At 62.0% G+C, this 9,791-nt stretch overlaps 4 protein-coding genes across 6 annotated transcripts in view; 2 read left to right on the top strand and 2 right to left on the bottom strand.

Annotated features, from left to right (window-relative positions):
- The window catches only part of CCDC64B (coiled-coil domain containing 64B), a 7,819-nt gene extending 4,852 nt beyond the window's left edge, over positions 1 to 2,967 (top strand). The window contains 7 exon segments of the mRNA XM_010840345.1: positions 3 to 37; positions 147 to 293; positions 1,148 to 1,345; positions 1,468 to 1,617; positions 2,072 to 2,199; positions 2,358 to 2,478; positions 2,566 to 2,967. Coding sequence (XP_010838647.1) covers positions 3 to 37; positions 147 to 293; positions 1,148 to 1,345; positions 1,468 to 1,617; positions 2,072 to 2,199; positions 2,358 to 2,478; positions 2,566 to 2,727 — 941 coding nt within the window. The 3' untranslated portion in view covers positions 2,728 to 2,967.
- Positions 2,968 to 3,095: 128 nt separating this feature from the next.
- On the bottom strand, positions 3,096 to 5,875 carry THOC6 (THO complex 6 homolog (Drosophila)). Its single transcript, XM_010840341.1, has 13 exons — positions 5,793 to 5,875; positions 5,100 to 5,215; positions 4,927 to 4,991; positions 4,733 to 4,836; positions 4,566 to 4,603; positions 4,435 to 4,483; positions 4,240 to 4,311; positions 4,058 to 4,160; positions 3,924 to 3,973; positions 3,771 to 3,833; positions 3,561 to 3,671; positions 3,341 to 3,475; positions 3,096 to 3,261 (listed from the first exon to the last, which is right to left on the bottom strand). Exons 1-13 carry the CDS (start codon positions 5,829 to 5,831, stop codon positions 3,181 to 3,183), a joined length of 1,026 nt encoding a protein of 341 aa, XP_010838643.1. The 5' UTR covers positions 5,832 to 5,875; the 3' UTR covers positions 3,096 to 3,180.
- HCFC1R1 (host cell factor C1 regulator 1 (XPO1 dependent)) lies at positions 5,857 to 7,544 on the top strand. 3 transcript variants are annotated; one of them, XM_010840343.1, is made up of 4 exons: positions 5,857 to 6,330; positions 6,635 to 6,691; positions 6,803 to 6,931; positions 7,172 to 7,537. In XM_010840343.1, exons 1-4 carry the CDS (start codon positions 6,236 to 6,238, stop codon positions 7,305 to 7,307), a joined length of 417 nt encoding a protein of 138 aa, XP_010838645.1. In that variant the 5' UTR covers positions 5,857 to 6,235; the 3' UTR covers positions 7,308 to 7,537. The 3 variants fall into 3 exon arrangements, with proteins under 3 accessions (XP_010838645.1, XP_010838646.1, XP_010838644.1); XM_010840342.1 differs by having other exon boundaries at positions 6,201 to 6,330; positions 6,776 to 6,931; XM_010840344.1 differs by lacking the exon at positions 6,635 to 6,691 and having other exon boundaries at positions 5,931 to 6,330; positions 7,172 to 7,544.
- Positions 7,545 to 7,771: 227 nt separating this feature from the next.
- The window catches only part of TNFRSF12A (tumor necrosis factor receptor superfamily, member 12A), a 3,958-nt gene continuing 1,938 nt past the window's right edge, over positions 7,772 to 9,791 (bottom strand). The window contains exons 5-8 of the mRNA XM_010840477.1: positions 9,704 to 9,786; positions 8,854 to 8,958; positions 8,480 to 8,614; positions 7,772 to 8,394 (exon numbers count right to left, since the gene is read on the bottom strand). Coding sequence (XP_010838779.1) covers positions 8,339 to 8,394; positions 8,480 to 8,614; positions 8,854 to 8,958; positions 9,704 to 9,786 — 379 coding nt within the window. The 3' untranslated portion in view covers positions 7,772 to 8,338. The remainder of the gene's footprint in view (positions 8,395 to 8,479; positions 8,615 to 8,853; positions 8,959 to 9,703; positions 9,787 to 9,791) is intronic.

Raw genomic sequence — 9,791 nt, 5'->3', positions numbered from 1 at the left:
AGAGCTGAGGACGCGGCTGGAGAGTCTGCAGGGGGAGGTGAGTGCCAACTGGGGCCGGGGGTCTGTTAAGCGGGAAAGGCTGGCCTGGGGGCTGTCTGGGCCCAGCCTTGCCCTCCCACTCTTAGCTCTGATGGGCTTTTCCCCAGAATCAGATGCTCCAGAGTCGCCGGCAGGACCTGGAGGCCCAGATTCGAGGTCTGCGTGAGGAGCTGGAGAAGGGACGGGGCAAGCTGCAGGCCACCCATGAGGAGCTGCTGCTGCTGCGGCGGGAGAGGCGAGAGCACGGTCTAGAGGTGGCTGGCAGGGCTGGGGTGGGTGGGCGAGTCAGGCTGGGGACCTGGACCATTGCCTTGGGGCCTCCTGGGAGAAGACCCCAGAGTTGGGTCACCGGGAGCCCTAGCAGCCGGGCCAGAAGGGCAAAGGCATTAGCACAAGGGCAAGTGGGAGCCACAGAGACTGAGTGGGGCTGGTGGTTCTAGGATGCATCAGAGACCAGCAGCTGGAGGCCAGGGATGGGCCCGAGGCGAGAGCTCCCCATCAGAGGTGATGGGGACCTGGACCAGGTCTGGGTGTGAAAACAGAGGAAAGAAAATGGAAGGAGGCAGTATGCCTTGATGTTTGAGATCTTAGAAGGTTGCGCTTGCTTTGAGGTCAGATTACCAGGGTTCTTATCCCAGGGTCCCTCCCTACTATTGTGGGACACCAGCCTCAGTTTCCCCATCTGTGAGATGGGTGCATGATGCATGGCTGCGGGAAGGGTGTGATACGTTCAGCAGGTCGCCTGGCTGAGAAGAGAGGATCAGTCAGGGCCAGGTGACAGCTTTAGTAAGAAGGTGGGCCGGCCCGGTCACGGACGGGGCGGGGCTTTTCCAGGTGACCGGATGGGGCGGGACTGGAGGGAGGGTGACTGGAGGCTTTGAAGTCTGGGTACTTGTCGGGGCCCTGCTCTATAGGTGAGGCAAGTGGCATGTGCCGAGGGGGACTGCGGGTCCCACGGCCGCCCCGCGCTGTGGGAGCGGGAGCAGACTTCGGCGCTGGGCCGGGCGGAGGCCCGGGGATGCCTGACTCCCGCAGCGCGCTGGCGCCCCCTGTCGGCCGGCGGTGGGGACATCCGGGTGACGCTCACGCTTTCGCTTGTCTGCCGCAGCTGGAACGCGCACGCTCCGAGACTGAGGAGGCGCTGAGCGCGCTGCGGAGGCTGCAGCGGCGCGTCTCGGAGCTGGAGGAGGAATCGCGCCTCCAGGACGCCGACCTCTCGGGAGCCTCGCTGCAGTTAGAGCTCGCCCACAGCCTAGACAGCGACCAGGACCAAAACCAGAACACGGACAGAAGCGGAGGTGCTCTGGTGAGCGAGCTCTCAGCCCACCAGGCTCCACACTCACCATCCCGGAGGGCTGCAGACTCCGCCCCTCCTTTTTTATCCCTAGAAGGTTTGACACTGCCCTGATCTATTTCTTTGGTGGACAGACCACTCTATCCCCGGAGACCCAAGAAGCATCCAGCCAGCAGCGTTCGCCCGAAGAGGAGAGGTTGGAGCCTCCCAGGAAGGGAACATCCCTGAGCCCAGAGGAGATATTGGGAGAAGAGGAGGAGGAAGTGTTCCGGTTACAGGTCGAGGTAGGGGGAGCATAGTATTGGATGCAAAGCTCCTCTCAATGTCAGTTTCTCTTTCCCATCTACACCGCCAAGCCTTTCCCCACGAATCCCTCTCTACTTGAATACTCCTTCATCCCAACAAACTTGCCATCAAGTTTCAACAGCCAGCCTGTATGTCACCTCCTCCAGGAAGACTTCCTGAACTACACTCCCCCTTAAGTCCCATCTCCTCCATGTATCTTTCCTGCAGGCTTAGACCATCCATCTAACCCCGACCCACCCCACCCCGCTAGGCATTCAGAAGATTCATCTCCAGCACAGGATCATTAGCTGTCAGGGTTGTTTGTGGAGCAGGTAGAGATGGGAGGTGGGAGGTACCGGAAGGCAGCGAACTAGAGTCTGGACTTCCTTGAGGAGCAAGCGCTGGGACAACCAAGGGGCCTAACTGCCTCTCTGTATTTTACCCTGGCCGCAGATGGCGATACAGCAGGCAGAGCTACAGTCCCTGCGGGAGGAACTGCAAAGGCAGAAGGAACTGCGGGTGCAGGACCCCGAGGAGGCCTTAAGCAGCGCCCTCTCGGACCGAGACGAGGCCATGAACAAGTAAGCATCTGCAACCATTCACCACCGCCCGGGGGCCCTCTGACTTCCCTCGTTTCGTATTAGTGGTCTCACTTCCGCCTGGGTCCAGGACCCCCCTATCACCCCTGCACGCTGAAGCCCCAGCGTCCTCGGACCTGCTCTTTGCCCCTCGCCTGCAGGGTCCTGGAACTGTCCCTGGAGCTCAGCCGCGTTTCTCTGGAGCGGGACTCCCTCTCCCGGGAGCTGCTTCGCACCATCCGCCAGAAGGTGGCGCTGACTCAAGAGCTGGAGGCCTGGCAGGTGAGGGGCGGGGCGCATGGGGCCGACAGGGAGGGGCCGGGTGGGGGCGGGGCCGGACGCTGACCCGCCCCGCCGGCCCGCCCACAGGACGACATGCAGGTGGTCATCGGCCAGCAGCTGCGCTCGCAACGCCAACAAGAGCTGAGTGCGGCCACCTCCGCCCCGCGCCCCGCCCCAACGCGCTTCTCCCTGCGCCTGAGCCCTGGGCCTGCCGGCGGCTTCTTCAGCACCCTCTTCCGAAGGACCTGAGCGCCGGGAACAGGCAGGGCTGGCTTTGCCCTCTTGGCTCACTTTCCTTTTCTGGCCAACGGAGCGATGGGTCCCGATTGTCTGCCAAAGGCAGCTGGTGCCCTCCCCTCCCTTGGAGGCTGGGCAAGGGCTCACTGGGAGCAGGGGCCAGCTTTGGGGGCCAGAGACCCCAGACGGGTGGCAGGGGCACGTGTGGCAGAGCTGTTTATCAAATCTATATAAATCTATCTTTTCTAGGCATTAAGCCCCCTGGCCCTCAGCTGCGGGTCGGGGATGGGGGTGGGTATTTATGTATCAAGATCAGACAGAATAATATATAAATCATTACACCGACTTGGCCTCTGTTCTTGGGAAGAAAGCACATTGAAAAAAAAAGCCACTAATTTTATTTGTATAAAAAAAAGAAGAAAACACTGTGAACCCCTGAGATGGAGGTGGAGACGCTGTTGGAGGTCAGAAGGACAGAGAGAAAGCTCGGTAGCCCAGATTAGTGAAGACGTCCACTCTGCAGCTGTTGCCCGCAGCTGTCAGGACCTAGAAACAACAGGGGAGTGACTGACCTGCCCCAACACCCTGGCCTCCCAGGGTCCCCACCACCCCTGCCCGGACCTACCTTGCACTCAGGGGCTGCTGGTTGCTGGTTGAGGCTGAGGCTTAGCAGTCCCGGGGAGGAGCCAGGCACTTGGGCCTTGAGCTCCCCACTCAGCTGCCACTGGTTGACACAGCGGCCCTGTCCAGCTGATAGAATCTGTGCAAGACAGGGAGAGAGCTCAGAGTTCAGGGCTGGAGGAAGAGCGGGGCAGGGACAGCAGAAACAAGACAGAGGGCCTCACCAGGTCCTGGTAGAAGGTGACGTGCTTCTGTGGCGCCCGCATGGGGAAGACGGTGGTGGGTGTGGAGGATCGGAGGTGCCAGAGGGTGAGTGCTGGGCCTCCTCCGCAGACCTGGGCAGAAAGATGGGGGTCCCCAGTTACTGTGAGCCATGGGCCCTCAGCCAGACAAGGCCCGAGCTGCCACCCCAGCCTGCATGCTGCCTGGCTCACCATCCAGTCCGAGTCAGTTGCCAAACATCCGATCCAGCGCCCATTGTGGGGCCTCGAGCACTCCTGGGAGGGAGGAGAACAGAGCAGAAGATGAAGACATCGGAGATGCCCAGGAAGGAAGAAGGGAGGACAGAGCGTGGGGTGTGCCCTCACCTCGTGCTTGTAGACCTCGATTGTCTGGACCTCCTTGGCTGTGCGCAGGTCTGCGGAGGAAGAACCATGAGAGGCATCCTCCTCGCCCCAGTCTCCCTTACCACCAGTCTTCCCTCCAATGCGACATTCCTTACCCCAAAGCCGCACGGCCCCATCCTCGCCGCCCGACAGCACCTCCGGGCTCCGCTCCCGCAGTGCCAAGCAGTGGATGTAGTCCGTGTGGCCCCGGAGGGCCCACTGCAGGGAGAGGGGCAGTGTCAGGACAAGACCCAGGAGGAACACCGTTGCCCCTGCTCCCCCGGCCCTGCTCTCTCACCATGAAGGTCCCTGTCTCAAGGTCCATCGCATGCAGCTGACAGTCTCCCCCCGCCAGGATGAGCAAATTCTCCTGCAGAGGAAGGCGGGATGGAGTCAGAAGTCAGGGTCAAGTCAGGCCAGGGAGAGGGGAAGGATCAAAATCTGGGCCAAAAACAGGACAGGGAAGAGCCCCGAATTTACGAAGGACTCAAACCTTGGGCACGAGAAGCAGAGCATTGATCTCAGGTACTTCCAGGCTGGTCCTGAGGGAAGGAAAACAGAGTCAACTCTGGTGAGGTGGCACCTTCACCCCCAGGTGCCCTCTGCTCACAGGGCCTGGCTCACCTGTATGGGGGCTGACGACGCCACAGCTCCTTACAGCCCTTCATGGAGAGAAATGCTTGTTGTATAATCGCTGAATCATGTGACTCTCTGTGACCCCATGCACTGGGTGGCCTCAAAGGCTCTCTCTGTGTCTGGGTACCTCGCCCTTCCCCCAGCTCCACACTCACCTTCTTAAGGATTTCCGCCCAAAGCCAGGCCTTCACCTCCCCATCCCCAGCACTCAGCAGATGTCGATCGGTGGAGACCATGCTGTAGACGGGCCCGTCATGGGCTAAAAGGAAGCACAGAAGCTGAGTGACCTCGTCCTGCTCCTGTCATCCATCCTGGGGTCCCCCAAGCCAGACTCAATGCCTGCACCCACCTTGGAAGGTCACCATGGGCTTCTTACTTTCCTCTTTGGCCTCAGAGCTCAAAGCAGCAGACAAGCTGAAGGGAAAGGGGAGAGGGGCCTGAGTGTCAGAAGAAGGGGGCATTAGCCCCCCAGAGGGCCAATTGCCAGAGCTCATGGACAGTGGGGAGCAGGGGCAAGGGTACCTAAAGATAGCTATCTGTCCATAATTGTTGCCAGCTGCCAGGAACTTCCCACAGGGTGAGACGCTCTGGGAGAATATGGTCATGTGCAGCCGCTGCAGGGCCTGAAACACTTCCATCTGTGGAGAGAGGCTGGATGAAGGCAGGCTGGGGCATCCGAGACCTCTGATCCACATACTCCTTCCTGCTTCCCCTGCAGCAGTCAGGCCTCCCACCACCCAGTTCTCCTTTGAGACAGCCCACCAAGTGGGCCTTGCCCATATAAGTCCCAGGGGCGGCTCCAGGGAGGTGAGGAAGGGGAGAGCTGAGGCATGATGCCTAGTGGAAATCTGAGCAAAGACTCAGCCTCTCCTCCCGGTTTCCTTAACTGTCAAATAGAGCTCATGGGAGATTTTGTCATGATTGGATGAGCTACTGTACATAGCGTCGCAGTTTCTGTCTTCGCTCAGAAACTGCTTAAAAAACTACTCTATTACTCCAATACAGAAAAACGTACTGACCCCTGATCCGCATCCTGTGACTTTCACGTTAGGCCCCTGAGGTATTTCTGGGTTATCCTCCCTCCCCCGGGTCAGAATCCGATCCCACCAACAGCCCACGCAAAACAGGGCTCAGGGCACGACTCCCTGCCGTGCCCCTTCGGAGCCGGGCGTGAACTACAAATCCCAGAAGGCACTGCGCATCGCCCCCCCTCACCTGACCCAGAGGCACCGCTTGCTGCGCCGCTCGCTCCATCTCGAGAACTAAAAGTCCCAGAGTGCTCCGCCCGCAACGCAGCCTCACGAGTCCGGAAGTACCAGTGGGCGCCTCCCCTTCGCGGTTCCTCACCTACCCGATACTGTTGGCCGGCCGGCGTGAAGACGGCCACCGCGTAACCCAAGTCCCAGGAGCAGAGGTGACCACCGAGAAGACACCCCAACACCAAGTGGCGCCCACCGCGACCCCGCTACGTCGGGTCCCCTCCCCCACCCCGCTGAGCAGACCCGCCTTCCAGCTGCGTGCGGTTCTTCTTCCGCGCCTGCGCGGAACCTGGCCGCGCGCGCGCCTAAAGCCACGCCCCACGCGCTGGGTCACGCCCTCAAAGGCTCCGCCCCTGCCGCCTGGATCCCACCCCTCTGCCCGCAGGACCCCGAACCCCAATGATCCTGCAGCAACCCCTGGAGCGAGGCCCCCAGGGTCGGGCCCAGCGCGACCCGCGGGCCGCCTCGGGGGCTTCTGGAGGCCTGGACGCGAGGTGTGTGTGGGTGTGGGGGGCCCTGGGTGGGCCCGGCCCAGGGTCCCAGGAGTTTTGGCTGGGGCCTCGAGCAGGTCTGCAGGATGACACGCGGTGGGGCTAATTGGCAGGGCTTGGGCATAAGCTGAGACAAGGTTGGAGACCTCCGAGGCAGGCTCCTGGATGGTCTGGGAGAGAGGGTGACTTAGACGTCAGCGACAGGCATGGGCCGGGGGGCTGCTGGCTGACGCTGCAGGCTCAGGCGGGCAGATCCTGGGGATGGCGCCAAGAGGGTGGGGTGCTCCTAGCTCTCTTTTCTTCCCAGCTCCCCTCTCCGAGGAGCTGTGCCCATGAGCACCAAGCGGCGCCTGGAGGAGGAGCAGTGAGTTTGGGGGCAGGGAGGGACTCCCATCAAGTCCTCCGTCATCTCAGGTCCCCATCAGGCTACCTCTCCTCTGAATCCCAGCCTTCCTGCCTCCCCGTCTCTCCCCAGGGAGCCCCTGCGCAAGCAGTTCCTGTCCGAGGAGAACATGGCCACCCACTTCTCTCGACTCAGCCTGCACAATGACCACCCTTACTGCAGCCCCCCCAGAGCATTCCCCCCAGCTCTGCCCCCACTCAGGTAGGCACCATCCACAGTCCGCCAGCTGGGCCTTCCAGGGGATCATACCCAGTCCTAGGAGCCCATTTCCAGGCTCTGCCTCACACTGCTATTTTTAGCTTCTCGCCAACCTCTGTTGTTTCCCTACTTGGCTCCTTGGAAGGTGCCAGCAGTCCAGGAGCCCCTGGGGACCTGGACCAGGTGGGGCGTGGCTCTGCCAGGCCAGCCTCTGCCCCTGTGCCCTGTTATTTCCTCTTCCAGAAGCCCTTGCTCTGAGCTGCTTCTCTGGCGCTACCCTGGGAACCTGATCCCTGAGGCTCTCCGGCTGCTGAGGCTGGGGGACACTCCCACCCCCCACTACCCTGCATCCCCAGCTGGGGACATGATGGAGCTCTGAGATCTGGGGAGCAGTGCCCCTGGCCCCCCCACTTCTTCCCCTGAACAAGGGAGAGCAGCACTCCCATGAAGGGACCAGCTGCCCTGCTTTTCCTCCAGACCAGGCCTCTGGGCACAGGACCTCCCCTCTACAGAGGACACAGAGCCCTGAGGTGGAAGGGGCAGGAACATGGGAAAGGAGGCCATCCCTTCCCCACTGAGAATTGAATAAAGATTGCTGAGTGAATGAAAGCTTCAATCTGGAACCCAGGCTCTTTGGGGAAGGGAGGGCAGGGAGGGGTGCTGAATGCCGGATTTCTCCTCAAGCACTTCCCTGGAAAACGGTCGCGGCCGGCCAGGTCCTGGCAGGCTGGGCTCAGGCATTGAGAATGGGTGAGTCAGAGCCTCGCCCCCACCCCCGCGGTGACTCACTCCTCCCCTCCAGCTCTGGGAAGTCAGGCTGGGATCATGCCACTCTCCAAACCATTTAAAGTTAAAGATTCTTTTATTAATAAATTCTCTCCCCCTCCACATTTTCTCCCCAAATAAATATCTTCCCCTGTGTTAGGGGGTCCGAGGGGGGCAGTGTCTTAGGGCCAGCCCCATTAGAGGGCCAGCCCTCTAGTGTTAGGAACAGGTCCCTAACCCCCCAGGCTGAGATCCCAAGTGGTGGAATTTCAGTACATCTGAGTGGGTGGGACCTGGTGTTGTGTCGGTCCCTCAGGTCAGCCTGGCCCCCAGGCCATGGTGGGGGTGGGGGTGGGGACCCTTGTGCAAATGCTGCGGTTCCTTAGCGTCAGCTGTCTGGCATGAGCCAGCCAGGGTCTCCTTTTCTATTCTGGAACCAGAGACAAGGCAGTCAGACACCTTGGAAGGCCCTTCGGAAGCTTGGGCCCAGACCTTAGAGAAGTGATTCACTGTCCTCCATCCCTCCACACCCCTGTGGTTGGAGCAGCCTGGCTCTGGCTGTGTCTGGGAGGCTGGGGCTGGCTCCAGAATGAATGAATGAATGATGAGCGGGCACAGCCTCCTGCTGGCAGGGGGCGCGCCCTGTCACTGGATCAGGGCCACGCCAGGACAGCTCTCCCCACCGGTCTCCTCGATGGGGGCTGCAAAATAAGAAGAGGGGTGTCAGGAGTGGGGAAGATGTTGAGAAATGATGGGGGGCCAGTGGACGGGTGGGGACATACTTACTGGTAAACTTCTCTCTCCTGCGGCACCGTCTCCAGACCAGGAAGCCAGAAAGTAGCCCCAGCACGAGGGCCAGGCCCAGGGCGCCCCCCAGGATGGGCCACAGCAACCTGAAGGGGGCTGGAGGGGCCGCAGTGCCTGGGGGCGGGACTTCAAGTCAGACCTCGCTCCTCTCAGGCCAGCCCCACCCCCTAGATCGGAACCTCCAGGCTTCCCTCCCCCAGGTCCCTACCCCGGAGAGAGCCCCTTCCTCACTCCAGCCTCCACCCCCCACCCCGATTAATTTCCCAGATCTCAAGTCCCTTGCTCCCCCGCTCCACCCCGCAAGCCTCTCCCCTAGCTTGGGGTCTGCTTGCCCCGGCCCCGCCCCCACTCACAGCCCAGGCAGAAGTCGCTGTGCGGTCTCGCCCGGCACGAGGCACAGTCCATGCACTTGTCTAGGTCCGCGCTCCAGGAGGTGCCGCGAGAGCAGGGGGTGGTGCCTGGGGAGGGGGCCGCGGGTCAGAGGCTGGGGGCGGGGCGCGGCTATTTTGGGGGCTGAGGTCAGGGTCGGCCCGGCTCGAATAACGTGAGTCACCGTCGCCCTCCGCATTCCTCACAGGTGACCGCACGGCCCGACCGGGACACGGCAGCGCAGGGGAGCAGGGGGCATAGTGCGGAACGCTTTGTGGGGGGGGGGGCAGTCAGGTCCCCATAACCGGCCCCCCACCCGCTGCAGGCGGGTGACTCATTCCCGGGCACTGGGCCCGACCCCGGTCCCTCCCCCCGCATAGCTGGGCACTGAAGTCACCGGATAGAAGGGGGCACCCCACATGGTATAGGGGGCACGGAGGTCTGTGTCCCTCAACAGCCCCCCACTCTTCGGTTAAGGCGGGGTGGGCAGACCTGGTATTGATCAGGTTGGGGGCGTGCCGCCTTACCAGACGAGACATCCCTCTCTCAAACTTTCTCCACTTCCGAGTTCAGACTCTCAGGACAGAAACACCCCGCCCCCCACGTCGGACAGGCGGGAAACTGAGGCCCGGACTACGGAAGAAGCTGGGAGAGGGATGGGACCTCTCCTGATCAGGGGATGCCGTGTCTGAGGACTGTCTGATCCCGGATCCCCGTGTCCGCCTGGCCCCCCAGTTCTGACCCGCCTCTAGGCTCCTGGTGCCGGCTCCCGGATCCCGGCCCAGGGACTCCCCCCGCTCCCACGCCCTCCCGCCCGACCGTGAACCGGCATACCTGGCACTCGCTCCCCGGCCGCGGCGCGCAGCAGCGCCAGCCCGAGCCCCAGCACGAGGAGCCGCAGCAGCGGGCGTAGCGGGCAGGG

Source organism: Bison bison, unplaced genomic scaffold (assembly GCF_000754665.1).
Source record: "Bison bison bison isolate TAMUID 2011002044 unplaced genomic scaffold, Bison_UMD1.0 scf7180017864144, whole genome shotgun sequence".
NCBI lineage: Eukaryota > Metazoa > Chordata > Mammalia > Artiodactyla > Bovidae > Bison > Bison bison.
The sequence above is the reverse complement of the archived record's forward strand: the minus strand, read 5'-3'. Positions and strand labels throughout refer to the sequence as shown.

What these genes read in the sequence shown, in the direction of transcription:
- THOC6 (XM_010840341.1), bottom strand. Translation starts at nt 5,831, where the DNA reads ATGGAGCGAGCGGCGCAGCAAGCGGTGCCTCTGGGTCAG. An exon ending in AAGCGGTGCCTCTGGGTCAG is followed by an intron (nt 5,216 to 5,792) that starts GTGAGGGGGGGC and finishes CTCTCTCCACAG; the next exon opens with ATGGAAGTGTTTCAGGCCCT. An exon ending in CGTCGTCAGCCCCCATACAG is followed by an intron (nt 4,484 to 4,565) that starts GTGAGCCAGGCC and finishes TCCTTCCCTCAG; the next exon opens with GACCAGCCTGGAAGTACCTG.
- HCFC1R1 (XM_010840342.1), top strand. Translation starts at nt 6,236, where the DNA reads ATGATCCTGCAGCAACCCCTGGAGCGAGGCCCCCAGGGTCGGGCCCAG. An exon ending in TCTGGAGGCCTGGACGCGAG is followed by an intron (nt 6,331 to 6,634) that starts GTGTGTGTGGGT and finishes TTTTCTTCCCAG; the next exon opens with CTCCCCTCTCCGAGGAGCTG. An exon ending in CGGCGCCTGGAGGAGGAGCA is followed by an intron (nt 6,692 to 6,775) that starts GTGAGTTTGGGG and finishes TCTGAATCCCAG; the next exon opens with CCTTCCTGCCTCCCCGTCTC.